Raw genomic sequence first — 23,405 nt, forward strand, 5'->3', positions numbered from 1 at the left:
ATGGCAAAGTAATTTAAACGGACATAGAAACTTACCTCAAGCTAAGCTCCAAAAGCTAAACGCATCCAATCCTAAGCTCACTCTTAGGCTAATCACATCAATAGGGAACCTGAGAACCCTTTATTCATTTACCAATACTATTAACATTAATAATAGTATTAATCCATAATCAACCCATCATTAATAATTATGACCTCATCATTAAATCCATGATCCCTTCTTTACTTCACTCATAATCACCATCATTAAGCCATTGATCAATCCATAACATTTTCATAATTTTTCACCTTTAATATTCATAATAGAATAGATTCCTAAGTAGATCATTATAATCTCATCATTATTTGCCTTGTCATTAAATCATCATCTCTTCATTAATACTAAATATTGTCATTAAACCTTAATCACCAACCATTAGCTTTAATCTCAAACTGTCAAACATAAACCGCTTTATCATTAATACTTGATCGCCATTAATTCATCCTTAGCACATAATCATTAGCTAATCACCACTTTATCAATCATCATTGCCTAATCATCAAAATTATTATTATTCAATAATTATGCTAATCATTATTATCCAATAATCCTCATCATTAAACTTTAATCATCATTAGCTCAAACCCAACCTCACTAATCATCAGTTAATCTATAATCCAACAACATTAACCACTAATTATTATAATTAAACTCTAATAACAATCATTAGTCTTAATTACCTTAGTAATTCATTGTTAATCCATTCCAATTCTGTAGTTTCTCTGTTTCTGTCCAAACCACCACCACATTGCCATTTCGTCACCTTCAATAACACAAATCTCACCATCTTTATTTTCAACAACAACAACATAAATATATACTTCTTCATAAAGTCATCATCCTCAATAATCTACAACCAACAACAACAACATCTCACCTCACTCCAAGCTCCACTGCCGGTGAGAGGGACCACCGGACTGTCGTTGTAACACCTCGTGTTACGGCCTTTAATCCCAAATTAATTATTTAATTAATTTCATTAATAATAATAAAAAGGGATTAAATTTGATTAGAAATCCCTTTAATTAATTAATGTGGTCCACCACGGATCATAGACCCTTATCCCTAAAACAAGTCCTTAGTCCTATAAAAAATAATAAAATTAGTAACCCATACCATTCAGACCCTAATTAGGACTCCTATATATATATATATATATATATATATATATATATATATATATATATATATATATATATATATATATATATATATAAGGTATATATATATATATATATATATATATATATATATATATATATATATATATAAAAGGACATAGGAGGCACCTAGAAGTCACACCATAATAGATATCACCACACAAGAATTCCCAAGGGACTCCCCACCACCAAGCCTAGGGAGATCAAAACGGATGGAAATCTTAGGGAAGAACCTTAATAGCTAAGGAATGATTAATTAAGGCTAAGAGGTAACCCATGTCTCAACAAAACCTATTTTCCTTGCTATAATTATCTCCTTTGGCCTCCTCTCTATACTTGTGTCTTGATGAATCGTTTATGATATTGATGATATGTTATTGATGATTGTGGGATGACTTTATGTGTGATCTTGATGATCTTGATGATGATAAGAGGTTCTTGATGATTATTTGATGTTCTTGATGAATCTTGATGTTTTGATGATTAAAAGAAGAACTATGATTTTATTGATTTGAATATGATTAGAGACCTAGGTTAAAATTGGGAATTTCGTATTGTGTTATTCTTGATATAATTGGGTGGGATTTCGCATGTTCGGGCGTTGATTATGTTTAGAAGTCATGATAGGATATGTGCTATGAGATTCTTGCTTTTGATCCATTAATTGTCTACGTGGTGTCAACAATTGCGTTTAAAAGTGTCTAAGCATGGTTTCGGGTTCCACAACGGATCCCGGGATGTTTATTTTGGTAAAAAGTCAGTGGGGGGAAGGTGGGGGTAGGGGGACCCGCCACCTACCTGCTGCCCGAAAAGGGCGTCGCCGACAGCGGGCAGCCGGCGGGCAAGCGACTGCCCGTCGGGCACCGCTGCCCGGAGACTGGTCGCCGGCGGGTGATCCTCCACCCACCGGATACCCGCTGGAAATTGTCCACCTCGGGACTCCGCCTTGATGTTTCCCCGACCCTCGTGGTGTCCCAACGGACCCCGTTTATCGTGCCTAGGTTTAGTTTGATGTTTCGGGTACCGTTCGTAGGATAAATGAGTCTTATGTATCGCATGCTAGTTGAATTGGTATCCCGTTGGCCTAGGTGAAAGAAGGATGAACCCCTTAGGACTATTCCTAGTTTGTGGATGACCACGCATAGGTTTCTTTATACGTTTTTTCCCCTTTCCCAATGTGTTAATATGAGTTGCATGTGCTTGCTATGTGTTATGTGTGCATGATACCCCAATTTGGTTGCGATCAAATTGGTTATTCCTGAGCTGCGGTTCAAAAGCTGGCTGCGGTCAGAATTACACTCTCGGGCTGCGGTCCACCATTTGGTTGCGATCAAACGTTTTACATGAGCTGCGGTTCATATTCCTGGCTGCGGTCAGATGATCACTCTTGGGCTGCGGTCCACCGTTTGGGTTGCGATCAAACATTATGATGAGCTGCTGTTCATCGGTCGGTTGCGATCGACCCCTTCGTGTTGCGATACGAGGCAGGGTGCTGCGGGGCCGTGTCAGAGCTATATGCGCTGACCCTCATGTATGTGCATGTGATTGGTCCTGTGGCGCCAACAAAGTGTGCTTGTGTGAAGAGTTGAATGATGATATAAATAAGACGAAGTGAATCCGTGACCATAGGATATATGCTAGTATCTTTACATGCTTGGTTACAACTGTTGAATGTGCTTATCCCATAGGATATATGCTAGTATCTTTACATGTTTGGTTATAACTGTTGAATGTGCTTATCCCTATTTGTCGAGTCTATTCCGGTTTTGAAACTAGAATTTCCTAGGATATATCTTCTTGCTTCAAAATGATTTTTCTTATATCTATATATATATATATATATATATATATATATATATATATACTTATACGGTATTTCATCGCGTTAGAGTGGGTTACCAGCATTATTCGCTGAACAGATATATTTGGCTTTCAGGCACAGACGATTAGCTCCGGAGCGTGCTAGAGGACCTAAGGCTTAGATAAATAGTTTCATATTCGGCCTGCGTGCCATAATGATGTAATGATGTTGTTTATGGATAATTAGATAGTTTAGCCTGTGCATCTGAGATCTCCAGCTCAGATGTGGCATAACACCCCGTATTCTTATGTTTAGTACTGCTCTGTTTGGGATTTAATGAGAATTTACCTTTATTATATAAGTTTTAAAAGTTTCGAAAATCTGGGGTGTTACAGTTGGTATTAGAGCCTAAGTTTGACCCTAGGATAAGACTCTTAAGACCAGACTTTAGGACATTAGGCTTGAACTCTAGGTATTTAGGAACATAGGATTCAGGAATCTTAGGACGCGCGGTGAGATTGTGAACCTACCTACATCACATAAACCACCCCTCACTTTACCCCACATTAATTCAAAGAATTTCCCCTTCGCTTATCACATCAAGGTAAGCGTACAACACACTGACTCTTCATTCCACATACTGGCCCTAGGAATTTGTTATGTCCTTGCATGCTTTTACCTGCTTTGTTGCTTATCACTCTTTGATTATCATACTTGTTTATTTGCTTAAGCATATATGTTCCAAATTGATTTTAGACCATGTTAGGAACTGCATATTATTGCTTAACTATTTGACCAAACATGCGTTATTCGGATATCTGTTACTTGATAAAGTATTTTGGGACTTGCAATTAGTAATTTTATTCAACTTATAAGGGCTCACTTGTCCTAATCATAATTGACCAATATAGTTTACTCACTAAATAGCCCGCTAAGTACTTACTGATTGTAGCAAAAATAAGATGTGAGCTCGGGTGTTATATCGTCCTCAGGGGTCCATCAAGCACACAAAGCATCAAAAGCCCCCAACTTCCCCCATTTTCATAGGAAAAATCGGGTTTATGCAAGGAGTGGCTTGGAATCTTGACCCAACTCTCATTGAGGCCAAGAATCCTCCAAAACATGTCAATGAATGTTGTACACCAAGCATTAACAATATACAAACACAAATCCTTCATAAACTCAAGAACCCTAGGTAGGCAAAATCCCCTTTATGCAATAATCACAAATCAAGCATCAAGATATATAATACAACCCTAACTCAAGCCCATAAACTAACTACTCATGATTAAATAGCACAAAGAACACAAAAGCATAAGTGTAAAGCATAAACATTGCAAGATAAAGAGATAAAAGGGAGAAGAAAACTTCACTAAGAAAAGGATGGTAAATCTTGGAATCCAAGTGTTGAATCCTTGAATACAAGCTTGAAATATGATAAAGAACCTAAATCTACACCTAATCTAACACTAAAGTATGAAAAGAAAGAGTAGAAAATAGTTAGGGTTCGAATGGGGTTCAAAACCAAGTACAAATGAGTGAAAACTCAGCTAAAATAGAGTAGAGACGGGGGGTTTCGACGCGTCGAGAAATTTCTCGACGCGTCGAACATTTACAGTAAGAAAATCGCGACATTCTGCCCAATCTCGACGCGTCGAGAAATTTCTCGACGCGTCGAGCTCTACTCTGCAACAGAACTCCGTTTTGTAGGCTGATTTTGACCATTTTGTCTTCATAATTACGCTTCGATGTCTTCATGAAAGTTGTAGCCCTTCGAGTCTTCTTTCAAATGGCACAAGAATCACTTAATTTGGACAATCCTAGACCGAGATATGATCAAATTACCAAACAGTGGTCAGTTTCGGGTGAAATCTGTAAGTTCGGAACTTTAACTTCAAAGATGATTTTGACCACTGTGGCTTCATTTTTAGGCTTTGATATCTGAATATGAGTTGTAGCCCTTTAAGTCTTCTTTACAATGGAACAAGAATCATGTAATTTGGATGTTTTTATCTTGAGATATGGTCCAAAAACCATGACGTCGACGTGCAGGTCGGGAATTGCAATTGCATGGTCGCTTGCTTCTCTTTTGCTTTGGTTTGCCCACATGACTAAGACCATTGAATACACCACTCTTAGGCTTCCTTGGAAGTGTTTTGTCCATCATCTTAGCTTCTCCTTGGCTCCCATGAACCCTAAATATATCCATAAAGCTCCACTTGACTCCAATGTCCTTCAAAATGCATGAGAATATTCATTTTTGCTTCCAAAGCTTTTCAAACCAAATTCCTTGCAAAATAACACAAATTAGTCCTAATCTAATGAAATTTGGAATGATCTATAAACAAAATGGCTTAGTGAAAGGAGCTAAAATATAGAGAAATAAGCACTTATCACTTACATAGGGAAATTTTGGGGAACATAGCTTTAATTAAGAAGGGAAAGAATGGGGCGCGGGATCCTTATGATATTTAATTGAAGCCTCCCATACTCCTTATTAATAACGCGATCCCTTGAGCTTTTCCATGTATTCAACCCCCTTTCGTTGTTCACATAAGTATTGAATTCCTTGAACTTAAAATTGTGCATTCTCGGGGCTTTTCCCGAAGTGATTCCTCCTTCACAGTCACGTTCCAGTGGGGCCTTGGCAGGAGGTCGACCACCCACCACGTGCCCACTGCCACATCCCAGTGGGGACTTGACAGGCAGTCGACCGCCCACCTCGCGCCCACTGGTCCGGTATGTTTTCACGACTTCCTATTTTTATTGATCCATTATGCCTTTAATTTGTGTGTCTCCCTTGATACTTCCTATGTGTTTAACATATAGATGACAATCTAATGCTTGAACATGAAAGTCGAATTACCTTCCTAATTAATTTGTTTATATGTTACATAGAAATTATAGGGACCAATTCTATTTCTAGAAATCTAAAACCTCGGATACCTTTGCGTATTAAGTTTTCGACCCGAAAGTCAACATGAGTGAGACCGGTAGAAACCTAAAACAAGTGGTCATCTCGAAATTATCCTTGGAAAAATATATTTCATCCCCAAACTATCTTAAAACTATCCCTCTAGACTTTGGTCCATGTTGCATAATAGACCACAAGCTTCCAATACATTGTTTAGAACCCTTTTACCACTAAGATAAGGACCCACTACACAAACATTTATACATAAATAGGTATACTACTACTATTCTAAATATATTCCCCTAAAACTTCTATTATATATATATATATATATATATATATATATATATATATATATATATATATATATATATATATATGTATACATTCCTAAAAGTATGTAGTAAATCCCCATTTACAGTCATATGCTACACTTACACCAAAATTATTATTATTATTATTATTATTATTATTATTATTATTATTATTATTACACCTTAACCCTAATCACCTTGCTTAATCTTAAACCTTCCATAGCTGCGCCGTATACAGTACGTCCCTATATGCATATATATATATATATATATATATATATATATATATATATATATAAGTAAACTTATGAGCTTATAGAACATCCTCCCTTATTCATACGTCATACAACAATATCCCTAGCCCAAAACCACACACATGTACCCTAGCTACGATAATCTTATATGCATCTATGGGTTTGCCCTTAGCATATCCTAACCCTGAAATACCATTTCATACAAATTACATCACTCTTATATATATATATATATATATATATATATATATATATATATATATATATATATATATATATATATATATATATATATATATATATATATATATATATACATACATACACGTGTCCTGAGATAACCATAAATTCTACTTTTCCCCCTCGCATGGCCTCCCTGTTACCACTCTTACCTTCCCTAAATAATTTTAAACTTTAGCCTCATCATCAGGTCATCAATTAATTTAGGAATTAGCAATCAAAGGTCTTCAACTCTAAAGTTGTTCAGATATTCTAGGCTTCTAGAGGTAAAAATTACGCCTACCGAAAACCTAATTACCACCGAGAGAAAACTAATTTTCCTAAGTGCTTGTGTGATTACATTCTGTCAAGATAAAACCTTTAGTACTCGTGAACCTAGGCTATCTTACTCGTACTTATTAAAGAATATTTAGATGCAAATTATAGGTGGAAACTTATATTTTTCATATGTGTTGCATGACAAATCACATAGCTCGCATGTATATGTCAAAACACACACACATATACATATACACGCATGCTAGACAAAAACGGTATGTTATAAGGCATCCCACTATGCATATGTACAATATTATTAATTACAAGCAATCTGCATATAAGTGCCAATACTTGTTATGTGATCACCCGCCGTTATCCATGGAATACAAAATAAAGATTCTAATTCTATTGTCTCCCCAGAATTTATTTACCCCATAAGAAGCAAGAGCCTTTCCTCCTAATTACTTACAATCTTTTCCTCCGAATCTAATTTTCGCTATTTGACTAATTATCATATGATTTATGACCTTCCTGAATTTACATGACAAAAGTTTGGTTATGCCACGATATTAGGTACGTGAATTTAATTGTTAATCATACACTAGACTAACATGTGAAATAATACATATGTGTGCTTTATGATTTCCACAGGACTAGTTATTATTTAAGACTTAAAATAGGGCCACATGCCTTCACACTCTATGCCCATAGACTTAAGAAATTGCATGTTTAGCATAATTACGATTGAACACATATAATCATGCCAACTTGCAGGTTTCGCATATAACATAAATAGTTAACTATCATACATGTTAGGCTTGATGCTTCGTAACTGTGAATATTTGGTATAATCTGCTAAGCACAAAGATTAGCCATAGATCCTACATATATGGCATCTTAGCTCACAACACACCACACTACATAATTAAACGTCTGCATTCACTCGTAAATGAGGTTCGCCTATGTTGATATATGTGCATATATACTTTATAATAATTATGTGGCTATCCGAACCTGCACCCGCATGGTGTTTGCCTCTCATTTAGGTACATAAATAATTATACGATCGGTACAACTTGTGACCCTATATGTTAAATCATTATAAAATAATTGAATAAAAATCATGACCATGTGTAAAACTTCTATGTTATGTATTAGTCACCTGTAAAACTTACATATTGTGTGTACATACTTCCCATATAATGCTGTCCTTATAAACTACTATACTAATTCGGGCTCTTTACCCCAAAATAATTACCAAGCTTCGGGGACGAAGCTTCTTGTAAGGAGGGGAGAGTGTAACACCCCGTGTTACGGCCTTTAATCCCAAATTAATTATTTAATTAATTTCATTAATAATAATTAAAAGGGATTTAATTTGATTAGAAATCCCTTTAATTAATTAAAGTGGTCCACCACAGATCATGAACCCTTATCCCTAAAACAAGTCCTTAGTCCCATAAGGAATAGAATTAGTAAACTCATACAATTCAGACCCTAATTAGGACTCCTAAAATATATATATATATATATATATATATATATATATATATATATATATATATATATATATATATATATATATAAGGACATAGGAGGCACCTAGAAGTCACACCATAATAGATATCACCACACAAGAATTCCCAAGGGACTCCCCACCACCAAGCCTAGGGAGATCAAAACGGATGGAAATCTTAGGGAAGAACCTTAATAGCCAAGGAATGAATAATTAAGGCTAAGAGGTAACCCATGTCTCAACAAAACCTATTTTCCTTGCTATAATTATCTTCTTTGGCCTCCTCTCTATACTTGTGTCTTGATGAATCGTTTATGATATTGATGATATGTTCTTGATGATTGTGGGATGACTTTATGTGTGATCTTGATGATCTTGATGATGATAAGAGGTTCTTGATGATTATGTGATGTTCTTGATGAATCTTGATGTTTTGATGATTAAAAGAAGAACTATGATTTTATTGATTTGAATATGATTAGAGCCCTAGGTTAAAATTGGGGAATTTCGTATTGTGTTATTCTTGATATAATTGGGTGGGATTTCGCATGTTCGGGCGTTGATTATGTTCAGAAGTCATGATAGGATATGTGCTATGTGATTCTTGCTTTTGATCTATTTATTGTCTACGTGGTGTCAACAATTGCGTTCAAAAGTGTCTAAGCATGGTTTCGGTTTCCACAACGGATCCCGGGACGTTTATTTTGGTAAAAAGTCAGTGGGGGGTAGGTGGGGGTAGGGGGACCCGCCACCTACCCGCTGCCCGAAAAGGGCATCGTCGGCGGGCAGGCGACTGCCCGTCAGTCACCCGCTGCCCGGAGACGGGTCGCCGGCGGGTGGTCCTCCACCCACCGGCTACCCGCTGGAAATTGTCCAACTCGGGACTCCGGCTTCCCCATTTGATGTTTCCCCGAACCTCGTGGTGTCCCAACGGACCTCGTTTATCGTGCCTAGGTCTAGTTTGATGTTTCGGGTACCGTTCGTAGGATAAATGAGTCTTATGTATCGCATGCTAGTTGAATTGGTATCCCGTTGGCCTAGGTGAAAGAAGTATGAACCCCTTAGGACTATTCCTAGTTTGTGGATGACCACGCATAAGTTTCTTTATACGTTTTCTCCCCTTTCCCAATGTGTTAATATGAGTTGCATGTGCTTGCTATGTGTTATGTGTGCATGATACCCAAATTTGGTTGCGATCAAATTGGTTGTTCCTGAGCTGCGGTTCAGAAGCTGGCTGTGGTCAGAATTACACTCTCGGGCTGCGGTCCACCGTTTGGTTGCGATCAAACGTTTTACATGAGCTGCGGTTCATATTCCTGGCTGCGGTCAGATGATTACTCTTGGGCTGCGGTCCACTGTTTGGCTGCGATCAAACATTATGATGAGTTGCGGTTCATCGGTCGGTTGCGATCGACCCCTTCGTGTTGCGATACGAGGCAGGGTGCTGCGGGATCGTGTCAGAGCTATATGCGCTGATCCTCATGTATGGGCATGCGATTGGTCCTGTGGCGCCAACAAAGTGTGCTTGTGTGAAGAGTTGAATGATGATATAAATAAGATGAAGTGAATCCGTGACCATAGGATATATGCTAGTATCTTTACATGCTTGGTTACAACTGTTGAATATGCTTATCCCATAGTATATATGCTAGTATCTTTACATATTTGGTTATAACTGTTGAATGTGCTTATCCCAATTTGTCGAGTCTATTCCGGTTTTGAAACTAGAGTTTCCTAGGATATATCTTCTTGCTTCAAAATGATTTTTCTTATATATATATATATATATATATATATATATATATATATATATATATATATATATATATGTATATATATATGTATATATATATGTATATGTATATATATATGTATATGTACATATATATGTATATATATATATATATGTACATATATATATATATATATATACATATATATATATATATATATATGTATATATATATATATATATATACTTATACGGTATTTCAACGTGTTAGAGTGGGTTACCAGCATTATTCGCTGAACAGATATATTTGGATTTCAAGCACAGACGATAAGCTCCGGAGCGCGCTAGAGGACCCAAGGCTTAGATAGATAGTTTCATATTCGGCCTGCGTGCCATAATGATGTAATGATGTTGTTTAAGGATAATTAGATAGTTTAGCCTGTGCATCTGAGTTCTCCAGCTCAGATGTGGTATAACACCCCGTATTCTTATGTTTAGTACTTCTCTGTATGGGATTTAATGAGAATTTACCTTTATTATATAAGTTTTAAAAGTTTCGAAAATCTGGGGTGTTACAGTCGTCGCAGGAGGGGACCAACCACCGCCGAAAACTGCTCCAACCGTGCCAGATTTGCGAAGCTATTGCCAGATCTACATCATCGCCAGAGATCCACCTCTGCCCACTGTTGCTACGCCAAAAATACAGAGGAGAGGGAAAAAAACTAAGCTCATCGCTGATCTACTGCATCAAAGCATCGCTGAGGTCTGGCCGCTGCTGTTGCCGTCAACGAGAAGAAGAGATGAGAGAAACCGGGCTGCTGTAACACCCCCTAATTTCCATGCTATTTAAAGCCTTAAACATGCAAATATCTAAACCAAAACATCGAACACAGCGGAAGACTGAAAGAGGAAATATATAAACTGGAAGTGAAGGGGTGCTATGCCACGCTCACCCAGGGGTGAACGCACAGGCTAACATTTGCATTGTTCAACATAAAAAAACCAACATCACAAAGTACTAAGTCTAAATTGGCTCACAGGCCACAAAACATAAGGGAGGAGCTACACTAGCTGGCACTAAACCGCGCACTCGTCTAAACATCACCTGTAGGAAACACATAAAACATGGGACGACGCCCGGTCAGCGAATAATGCTGGTAACCCACCAATACATGTGAAATATCATACATAGATAAGATATAAGTTTGTAAAGCCATTTTCGAAATGGAATACATATATATGAGTCCAAAACCAAGAGTAATAGTCAACACAAGACTCAAACACTCTCAACAAGAACACGGGAACACATCCCATCGCCTCCCAAACTCTGAACAGCGAGGTTCAACTTCCCGGAATGAATCCCAAGCTCGGCTGCCAACTCAGCTCTTTCTTCAGGGGCTTTCCTTGCAACTTCTTCAAGAGTGATGTAATCACCATCATCCAACTGAAACAATTAGCAACTTCGAAGATTGGTGGCATCCAACACCAACTTTCCCACGGCCTTCGGTAGACAACCATCAACACTTACACATTTCCTAACCAAGATCCAGCTTAACACCATCCCATACGTTAGGCTTTTCCGGTTATGATCACAACCGAAAACCATATGTTGCAACATCAAAGCTGGCAGGTTGAACTTGACCATATTCTTGAGGCAAAAGGCAAAGGTGCACTCCAACTTTCCCAACAACTTATTTTGTTGTTATTGGGTAACAAACAATCCGATATCAACATAACCAAGATCCTCTGTTCTGCAGACAACCACTTTTGCTCCGGCCTTGAAGCTTGATTGAAACCACTCGTGCGACCCAAAAAATAACTCAAATAGTCCCGGTACCCCATGGTATCCGTACTAATCCATGAGTTACCGCTATACTGAGCAACTCCCGAAGCAGACAAACTCAAAAGCTGAGCCAGCCTCTTTTCAGACAGAACTACCTTCACACCTCTCACTTTAGAAGTGATCTCAAGCTTATCACCATCTTTTGTCACAACCATGTGACGATAAAATTCCTTAACCAAACTCGGGTAAGTCTTCGGCCCTTATGGCGAGAAACCCATCCAACAAACCTTGGAATCTAAGCATATCCAACAAGAAATTAGGAAAAGATTGAGGTTCAAAGGCTTTACCTTCAAGAACATGGTAGTGGGCATCCACCCATTCCACTTTCCTAGCCAAGCTTGACCTTCTAGGCATGGTAGGAGATGACCCAAAGCTCAACAAACGAAGCCCATAACTTTTCCTTCTACTACTCTCTCTCGACGACTCTCTCTCTCGCTCTCGCTGCTTCTCTCTGGGCTTCCGGCGAACAGGGCAGCTCGGCGGGGAGGCTCCGGCGGTGTGTCGACAGCGGCGGTCAGCGACGGTGCGTCGGCGGATCGGCGGTGGTGGCGGGTTGCAGGTGAAGCGACGGGTGGGGTGTGTATCTCAGCTGCTCATGGGTAAGGAAGAAGAGAGAAGAAGATTTGGGAATTTAGGGATTTTTGGGGTAACATTTGGGGAAAAGATGATTTAATTTGGGGATTTGGGTAAAGTGGAAATTTATGGTTTAGATGAAATTAAAATTGAGTAAGTTTTAAGATAGAGAATTAGCTCAAATGGTTTAGGAGTTAGGTTGGTAAAGAATATGCTTGGGTTTCAAACTTAGAGATTGCAAATAAACCTTTTGCTTGACTTTTTGGCTAGACAAGATAGGATTTGTACATGGGTTTTCTATTCTCAATTTCAAGGAATACTTGGGAAATTTAGATGGTTCTCAAAAGGAAGGGTTGCAAGAATATCCAAGTGAAAAGATTATAGAATTAACCCAAACATGACTCATTCCGAAGTCAAATAACTAACTTCACAACGAAACTTACCCGCAAAAACTAAGGAAGTCATCTATCGACAAGAGCTTACATTTAACTCCAAAAGAATCGTTATCAAAGAAAAACATGACAAGGATAGCCAAGTAACTCAAGTAGACAATGAAGAAACACAAGACAACACTCAAGGCAACAAGGAACAAGCTGCGCACAAAAGACAAAGGTAGGCTAGGAAAGGATTACCTGCTAGCTCCTCCTCCACCAAACCCTCGGACTCTGCTTGCGAACGCCCCATCACGAAGACTCTCCCTGATGGCCTGGCTCCAGCTGCTAGGAAAGACAAGGGTAGGCTAGGAAAGGATTACCTGCTAGCTCCTCCTCCACCAAACCCTCGGACTCTGCTTGCGAACGCCCCATCACGAAGACTCTCCCTGATGGTCTGGCTCCAGCTGCTCCACGGCTCGAGCTACCTCCCGCTGCTCCTCCGGCTCTTGGGGGTGGTGGCAACGCCCTTTGGTTGTCTTGCTGGGGACACTCAGCGACCTTGTGACCTCTATCACCACAACGATAGCATCGCAACGCGAAGCCGTTGCAGTTCTGACCAGCATGCACCTTCCCACATCTATGACAAGGAGATGTCTAGGCTTGATTCCCTTGCTCCATCCGATTGGGTCCTTGGGTCGAAGATGACACATTCTTAGCTTGAAAACTCGGTCGTGGCTTCTTGAAGGTGGTAGAACCTCCGCCCTCGGTCCTCTTCCTTGCTAGCTCAAAAGATCCCCGCTGAAGCTGCTCAACACGGTACAGATCCGCGGCACTCAGATAAGCATCCTTAAGAGAACTCGACCTGCTCACAGTCAAAGCTTTTCGTGCCTCATAATTCAAGCCGGCAACGAATTTCTCGACCTTAGCGAGCTCCGTGGGCACGAGCATCCGAGCGAAGCGCGCCAACTCCAAAAACTTCTTGTGGTAATCGACCACAGACAGAGATCCTTGCTGCAGGTGGAGGAACTCCTCGTACATGGCGGCTCGCACGTGTGCCGGGTAAAACCTCTCGCACATCCTATCCTTAAGCGTAGACCAACCGAACTCAGGTTCCTCAAGGAAGGTCGGACCCTCATGAATCCACCACAGATCAGCCTCATGACTGAAGTAGAACGTTGCCAGTTCTACCCTTCTCTCCTCGGGACAACCCACAACCGCGAAGATCTTGTCGAACACTCTCATCCATTCTTCCAAAACCACCGGGTCTTCTTCACCCGTGAAGGTCGGCGGTCTGTGACCCGACACCAAACGACCAATATCCATGTGCCCAGCAGGTTGAGGAGGTGGCACGGGGTGGTTGTTGTTCAACAAAGCCTCGCTAAGTGTCTGCATCGTCTGTGTCAACTGTTGGAGGTTCGTAGCAAGCTGCTCATTCGTCGGGGTCTCCGGGGTGCGCGCTCGTGGACGAGGAGGCATCGCAAACTTCTACAACAACAACACGATTACCAAAAAGACAACAAGCAAGCAAATAACTGAAAGCAACACTCAGCTCACCGGCAACCTAGAGCCCTAAGCCTAACACTTAGAGTCTTAAGGTCGCTTAAAGGTCTCAAACCATACTTAACCACTTAGAAAGTCTAGACTTAACCCTCCTAGGCTCAAACCTAGGCTCTGATACCAACTGTAACACCCCCTAATTTCCATGCTATTTAAAGCCTTAAACATGCAGATATCTAAACCAAAACATCAAACACAGCGGAAGACTGAAAGAGGAAATATATAAACTGGAAGTGAAGGGGTGCTATGCCACACTCACCCAGGGGTGAACGCAAAGGCTAACATCTGCATTGTTCAACATCTAAAAACCAACATCACAAAGTACTAAGTCTAAATTGGCTCACAGGCCATAAAACATAAGGGAGGAGTTACACTAGCTGGCACTAAACCGTGCACTCGTCTAAACATCACCTGAAAGAAACACATAAAACATGGGACGACGCCTGGTCAGCGAATAATGTTGGTAACCCACCAATACATGTGAAATATCATACATATATAAGATATAAGTTTGTAAAGCCATTTTCGAAACGGAATACATATATATGAGTCCAAAACCAAGAGTAATAGTCAACACAAGACTCAAACACTCTCAACAAGAACACGGGAACACATCCTAAGACTACAAGGAATAACAACGACTCACAAGAAGTCTCAAGGCATAATCTATCATCACACAATAGATTAACACCCGACATGCATGATACAAGAGATTAAGAATACACCCAATGGCAACAGATGCCAAGGAAACACATGCCTTTGTGACTACACACGTCACAAGAAGAGAACTCACAACAACGGCTACACAAGCCCTCGTGACATCACCCATCACGAGTTGATATGCCTTCCTTATGCCCGGTTCCAACCTTATGGCTACCCCCAACCTTATGTCAAGTTCCAACCTTTACCGCCAGGACCCCTGTACACCAAGTCCAACCTTTTTCCTCTGAGGACCGTCGCTCCCTCTCCAACAGATCTCCAAAAGAACCACCGATTTCATAGTACACGAGGGTACCGATCACACACACGGCAACACATGCCACCCAAGAAATACGTGAATCTTACACAAATGTCACAACTCCATAATCACGTCATGGCCACCACGAGGACCACAGCAATACCTTGGTGACTAGTGTCCCATACCACTAATCGTGCAATCCAGGTAAAGCCACACACACATCACACCTCAACAGGAATCAATCAACGGATCACAAAGAAGATATGAAACCATACTCAATCAAGGAATGGATCACAGTCCAACAACTACGATGAATAACACAAGTCATCATCAACCAATAGGAAGGTACAAACAACACACATGCTAGCATTTAAACATCGAACTAGCATGCTTATCAAACGGGTAAACCAAACGTAGTTCCGAAGAACAAACAAGACTCATCACGATTCAACGAAACACAATGTTGAACACTTAACACGATTCAATACACCAAAACCTACATGGATTCCTAACATATAGTTCTATACATACGAAACATCAAGAAGACACTCAAATAGTTCCACGAAAGAACATCGGGAAGTCAAAAGACCAAATACCGAGTCAAAAGAATCACGGGGAACAAATCCCCACACAACCATACATTGTACCCCGCGGGTGGACCCACGGGTAGGCCCCTACCCGCGGTTTAGCCCGTGGGTGCATACCCTCGAGGCTCTTGTACCCCGCGAGTGGGCGACGGGTGGACCCTTACCCGTCGTTCCGCCCGCGGGTGCACACCTGTACCAAAATTAATCCCTTCGGGGATTTTCAACTCCAAGCTCAAATTCAAGTCCAAAACATGCCAAATCTCACCAAATACAACAAAATGACTTGAATCAAAGGAATAGCCAAGCAATGGCATAAAAGAACCTTAAACACAAGCTCTAGATATGCATTTTCACAAGACAATGCATAAACACTCACATTTCATAGCAAAATCATGTAGAATCCAAGAAATCATCATATAGGTAAGCAAAATAGATTTTGTAGAGCATGGGTTACCTCTTGAAGACAAAAAACTTCTCTTAACACCTCACCAAGCTCCTAACAAAGCTCACCTTCCAAACCCACTTCAAGAACACACCAAAAGATCATAAAGATTCTATCTTTAAGAAAAAACACCTTAGAAAACACTAAAAACACAAGATGAATATAGATCTTACCCTCCTAGATGCCCAAATGTATGAAAGGTAGAATCTTGGAGACAACTCTTGAAGATTTGACAAAGCTTCAACTTGGCTTGGAAGAAAAGCTATCTACCTTTTTAGAGAGAAGGTGGAGTTAGAATTTGGAAAGTGTAAGGAGAGAAATGAGGGTGTTCTAATAGGTTAGCTTACAATACTAACAAAAGGTGAAAAGTCATGAATACCCTTACTAACATGAAGAGGTGTAAGAAACAAGGGAAATCCTTAAAAAGCTTAACGCACAACCTTGACTTTGGGGTTGACTAGTCAATTACTAGTCCCCGACTATTGAATTTTCAGGATTTTAGGAATTAAATTACCAATTGAAATAGGATTAATTACTTAATTAATCCCTTAGTCGAATTTGGATTTCGGGGTGTTACAGCTGCTGCTACCATGCTTCTGACGTTCGCCGGGAAAGAACAAGGGTCACCGGAGGAGAAGAAGGCGGCACTCGTCGGACAGAGCATCGCCGCTGACTCGCCTCCGCAATCGACCAAAAGAGAGACAAAGGTTGAGGACGGTGGTGGGTGTTGCTGTCGATCTGTAGCCGTGAGGGAGGGAGACGAGATTCATAGAGAGGAAGAGAGAGAGAGAGATTTGATGAATGGATACTAGGGAAGGAATGAACATTAGCAAAATGTTCTATTTATAGCTAGGGTTTTAGGTCACACAAATCATATTTGGGGATTATGTAAAATGTGTAATTTGGCCAAAGATTGGGTTAGGAAATTGGGTCATAAATATTTTTTATTTCAAATAAAATCATTTAGATTAGGAATTAAAAATCATTTGGGTTAAGGGAATTGGTACAAATAAAATGGCTTCTCAAGTTTGTCTCAAATAGACTTTTGGGTTGAGATTTTAGGAAATAAAAATATCCTTTAAATAGGATTTCTAAAACCATAACTAATAATAATTATATAAATAGTTCTAGGAAATCATTTTGAAATAAGTGTTTAAAATATTTTATTTATACACATTTTGGCTAAATCATCGTTATAATAAAATAAATTCTATTTTGAAACTTTATAAAAAGGAATTTGAAGGAAAATATTTTAAGGTGTCACACTAACGGACCCATACAAATCATGATGGTAAATACAAATAGAGCTGCTGAAGGACCAAATTTAGCCGAGATGATTCCCAAGCCAAAAACTTCCTATGCCCCAGAGGAACACACTTGTAGCAATCTGGATAATATTGCACGAGACATTCTGTATAAGACTCTAGACGAGTCATTGTTCCCATGAGTGAGGAAGTGTCAGACCGCCAAAGATATTTGGGATACATTGATTCTCATAGGAGAACATATGAGCAAGAGAAGGAGAACAAGCTCACAGTTGCCCTGAAAAAGTTAGAGGACTTCCAAAGGGGCGCCAACGAGACCATCAGCAAGATAGAAACTCGTTTCATGAAGCTTCTCAGCGAGATCATTGATCTCGGTAAGGAGCCGAGCCAGAAGGAGATCAATCTAAAGATACTCTGAGGACTGCCCAAGGCATGGGACATGAAGGTGATAACGATGCGAGATCACCGACACCTTAAGACGGTTCTAAACTCATAGATCTTCAATGACTTGAAAGCTTACGAGTTCAAGTATGAGCCGAAGCGAGATGAGGAACCCAAGCCGAAGCATGTGGCTCTCGTTGCTGGCCAGCAGCCATCCACATCTACAAGGCCAAACTCTAACCCCTCAGATTTTTTAACTGACGAGCAGTTTCCTTTGTTTGTTTGGAAATTTAAAAGGTTCATGAGAAAGAATAACTTTCAAGACTCGCCATCCACACCGAGCCCATCAAACTAAAGGCATTCTGAAAGATCAAATGGCCCCAAAAGGCGTGAAACAGAGGAGACGTAAATGTTGTGCTATAATTCTCGGAAACCAGGACACTTCAAAGCTGAATGCCCTCATCCAATGGTCCACAAACATCAGGACCAATCTAGAAGCACGAGCACTCCAAACCATTCAAGGAACACTCTTGCTGAGATGAGTGGACTGAGAAGTGCCAAAGACACACATCTTTTTGGGTCTTTAAGGTGGCATTTTATACTCATTTGATATCAACGAGACCAAAGGTACACTCTATCTTGCTATTTCTTCTATAGTTGAGAGCTTCCAACATCAAAATCTCTTCCGAGACTCATCCTCAAAGAGGTAAACACTCCAAACTACAATACTCCATGAATGTGTTTTTCAAGCTTTCTCTCTCCTAAATGTTGAAGTCTAGGCTACATTGTTCTATACATATTGATGCTTGAAATTGATGAATAATGACTAGATTAGCATGAGAGAACATTATGTTTGTGGAAATTTGTGGATTAAAGCATTGATTTGAGAGTATGAATTTCTTGCATGAACCCTAGTTTTCAATTTGGGAATTTTTGAATGGGTTTGTTAACTTCTCTTTGATAATGCAAAATTGATGATGGAATTGCAATGTTACTTGTGCTACATGATGTTTTATGATGAAATTCTTTGTATGCCACTCTTGTGTCACGATATTGCACACACCCACATGTTGAACCTCGATTGTTGAGTTGAAGAAGATGAAGTTGAGTTTTAGGCTAGAACTTGCATTGTGTTGATTTGATGAATTTGTTATAATGTTGGTCTAATTTGTCAAGATTTTTGGAGGGAATTGTTCAAAAATATAGGGGAAACCATTCCAAAATTTTAAAAATTCTTTGAAAATTCGAAATACATAGTAAAATATAATTTTGTGGGATATGTGGTTGCATGAGCTTTGTTTGAGAATATAGTATACCACTTTGTTTTATGTGTGCAATTATGGAAAAATATATTCTTTATTTGAGAAATTATAGGAATCACGCCGAGGTACAAAGAGCGTGCAAAGAAGAGGATGCATGCAGACATTGCGAGCACGAGTCAAGAACCCGAGGAAGAGGAGGTTAAATTGGAATAAACAGAGGATGAGGAAGAGGTTTGTAACACCCCGTGTTACGACCCCTAAAACCAATTAATCATTTAATCATTCGCCCAAAAGAAAGAATTAAATTCCAGTAATTAATTAGGAAAAGGCCCACCATAGTCCATGGACCCTTATCCCTAAAACCAATCCCCTAGTCCTATAGGGAATAGAATTAGAAAGTCCTTAGTATTTGGACCCTAATTGGGACTCTTAGGTATATAAATAGGGGGCATAGGGGGGGGGGGCACCTAGAACCCACACCACACTTACGACGCTACACACCGTCGATGGGTAAGCCGGTGGACCATAGCGGATCAAGCCCAACACACCGCGGAGCTATACTCAGTCGGTGGGCGAAGATCCTCAGAGACTATGGCCCTACACACCGTTGTCCCATCACTCGGTGGGTCGCAGCCAGCCGTAGCCCTACACACCGCCCCGATTACTCGGATCGGTAGACTACAGCCTTCCTCGGCTTATTGGCCCTACACAACGTCCTAGCGCGTTCAGGTCCCATGGGTCATAGCACCGAGGCTCATGTGGACCGCAGCCCAAGAAGTGAATCACTGACCGCAGCCAGGAGAATGAACCGCAGCTCATAAGTAGCCAAACAGTGGACCGCAACCCTATATAATATTTATATACCTGACCGATCACAACCGGCCTGTTTAACAGTTGGTATGGTTCTCAACCCATCCAACTAACCGTATAGCCAATTTGATCGCAACCAAATTGGGGAATCATGCATCACATAACACGTTATAGCACATAAGAGCACACTGGGAAGGGGAGGCCTATAATTAAACTTACGTGTGATCATTCACATACTAAGAATCGTCCTAAGGGGTTCATACGACTTCCACCTAGGTCAACGAGCTACCAATTCAACTAGCATGCAATTCCTAAGATTCACCTATCCTACGAATGGTGCCCGAAACATCAAACTAGGCTTAGGTACGACAATCGGGGTCCGTTGGGACGCCACGGGAAATGGGGGACATCAAACGGGGAAGCCGAGGACCCGGGAGGGGTCACGAACCAGCGGGTAGCTGGTGGGTGAGGGATCACCCGCCGGCTGCCCGTCGGAGATCACTGCCTGGCAGCGGGTTGCCGGCGGGCGGACGCCTGCCCGGCGCCTGCCCGCTGCCCGGCGGTGATCTTCGTGCAGCAGGTAGGTGGCGGGTACCCCTACCCCCCACTGACTCATTCAACAATATTTTGCCCCGGGATCCTATGTGGAACCCGAAACCATGCTTAGACACTTTTAAACACAATTAACAACTCCACGTAGTAAATTAACGGATCAAAAGCAAGAATCACATATAACTCGTCCTATCACGAATTCTAAATATAAACAACACTCGAATATGTGAATTCCCACCCAAATATAAATCAAGAACATTACAACACAAATTCCCAATTCATCCTAGGGCTCTAATCCCTCCCAAATCATCAAAATCACAATTTATCTTTAACCTCAAGAAATATCCAGATTTGTCAAGAATCATTACATCGACATCAAGAACCACTTTTCATCATCAAGATCATCAAGATTATCAAGAATACACACAAATCATCTTATCAAACATCAAGAATATGTCACAATTAACATAGAGGAATTTAAACAAGACACACGCATATAGAAGAGGCCAAGGAAGGAGATTATAGTGAAGAAAATAGGTTTTGTTGAGACAAGGGTTACCTCTTAGCCTTAATTAATTTACTTGGCTATGAAGGGTCTTTTTTTAAGATTCCTCCTTTCTTGATTTCTCCTAGGGGAATTCATGGAACTTCTTGTGTGGTGAGAGATTATTGTGGTGTGGGTTCTAGGTGCGCCCCCCCCCCCCCCCTATGCCCCCTATTTATATACCTAAGAGTCCCAATTAGGGTCCAAATACTATGGGCTTGCTAATATTCCCTATAGGACTAGGGGATTGGTTTTAGGGATAAGGGTCCATGGACTATGGTGGGCCTTTTCCTAATTAATTACTGGAATTTAATTCTTTCTTTTGGGCGAATGATTAAATGATTTATTGGTTTTAGGGGTCGTAACACAGTGTGTTACACTCTACCCCCCTTACAGGAGGCTTTGTCCCCGAAGCCGGTGTGTTAATCCATTCTTTCACCCCTGGACATCTCGTATTTTGGCCTCCTGGTTAGGAACGCGGCCCACACGTTTTCCTTGCTGGGGTAGACTAGATTTCTGGTGACGTGGTGATTGGAAAGTTCGGGTCTACCTTGGTTTCCTGCTCCTGAACTGGATGCCCCGCGAGTGCCCAGGATGGTCTCGATCGCTACCACCCTCTGGTCTAAAGCGCGCGTCGCGTGGATTAAGGACGAGAACCCTTCGTCCATGATTTGGTTTTGTCGGGTGAGTTGTGCGAGGATGCGCTCATCGACAGATTCTTCATTTTGTCCCCTTGGGTTTCTTCCTGTTCGTGCGGGTGCCGGTGGGTTAGGCTCGCTATCCTCTTCCTGTTCCTCACTTCCCTCTAGTCCCCCACAATCTTGCATTGCCCGTTTAAGCTTTTTGTTTGAGATGTCCAATCGGTCAACCAATTCTCTTCGCTCCTCCTCGGGTTTAAGGCAAATCTCTTCGAGGGTGATGTACTGTCCCCCTTCGGTGTAGTAGATATCATTGCGACGGAGGTTCTGGGCATTAAAAACCATGCCATTTGCGGTCTTGTTCTAAGTGTGGCTCAGATCCACCCCCTTTTTCTCCATGATCCAAGTTAGGATCATCCCGTAGGGTAGGCTATGCCGGTTGCTAGTTTTGCAAAATTCCATGTGTTTCAACATGAGGGCCGGTAGGTTGAACTTGATTTTGTGTTTCAAGAGATAGGCGAAAGTGCACTCTAAACTCCCCACGTCCTTGCTTTTATTATTTGTGGGCAAAAGGCTTTCAGTCACAATCATAACCAATATCTTTTGCTCCACGGTTAGCCACTTCCTATTTGGCCATGTAGCCGAGGGGAAACATTCCTCTTTTCCGAGTAGGTACCCAAGGTAGCCCTTGTACCCCGTATTTTGGGTATCAATCCACCCTTTCCGGTCATAGTTTGACACACCCGTGGTGGTCAATTTCAAGAGTTTGGCCAAGCGGCCTTCGGAAAGTATGATTTCTTTGCCTCAGACCTTAGTGGTGATTTCTAGTTTATCACCTCGTTTGATGGCTACCAAATGTTGATAGAATTCCTTCACCAATTCGCGGTACGTATCCCCTTTAATGGTGAGATATGTATCCAAAAGCCCTTGGTGATTAAGCATATCGACCAATTCCGGAGAGAATTGATCGGGTTCGAGGGCTTTACCTTCGCTCACGGTGTAGTCGGCGTTGCTCCATTCCGGGGTGCGGACTCCGAGGGGCTTCTTTGGCATTGCGAAGTTTCCTTGGTGGCGACGGTTTTCCGGCGAATTTCCGGCGGGGTTCCGGCGAGACTCCGGCGATGAGTCCGGTGGTGGTGCGGTGTTTCTGTTGGGTTCGGACGGCGAAGGGGAGGGTGGCGCACTGTGGTGGCGGTCGATTGCGTTGTTGATGTTGCTTGGCAGCGGGTCGCAGCCGGGCACGACGTGGGCGACCTCCGGGTGTCGACGGCGGTGTCTCGGGGCGGTGTTGGCTGGGTGGTCGTCGACGGTGTGGGGGTTGACGGGCGGCGACCGGCGGGTGGCGACGGCGTGTGGCCGGCGGGTTCGTGGGGGTGTTGTCGGTTTTGGGG

General features: G+C 41.1%; 1 protein-coding gene across 1 annotated transcript; it reads right to left on the reverse strand.

Annotated features, from left to right (window-relative positions):
* Positions 1–17: 17 nt before the first annotated feature.
* Positions 18–14,410, reverse strand: LOC109155201. The gene is made up of 5 exons (XM_019302918.1): positions 14,279–14,410; positions 10,811–10,967; positions 917–963; positions 720–802; positions 18–109 (listed from the first exon to the last, which is right to left on the reverse strand). The coding sequence occupies exons 1-5, from the start codon at positions 14,408–14,410 to the stop codon at positions 37–39; spliced, it is 492 nt and encodes a 163-aa protein (XP_019158463.1). The 3' UTR covers positions 18–36.
* Positions 14,411–23,405: the final 8,995 nt, after the last annotated feature.

This window comes from Ipomoea nil, unplaced genomic scaffold (assembly GCF_001879475.1).
Source record: "Ipomoea nil cultivar Tokyo-kokei standard unplaced genomic scaffold, Asagao_1.1 scaffold2694, whole genome shotgun sequence".
Taxonomy (NCBI): Eukaryota; Viridiplantae; Streptophyta; class Magnoliopsida; order Solanales; family Convolvulaceae; genus Ipomoea; species Ipomoea nil.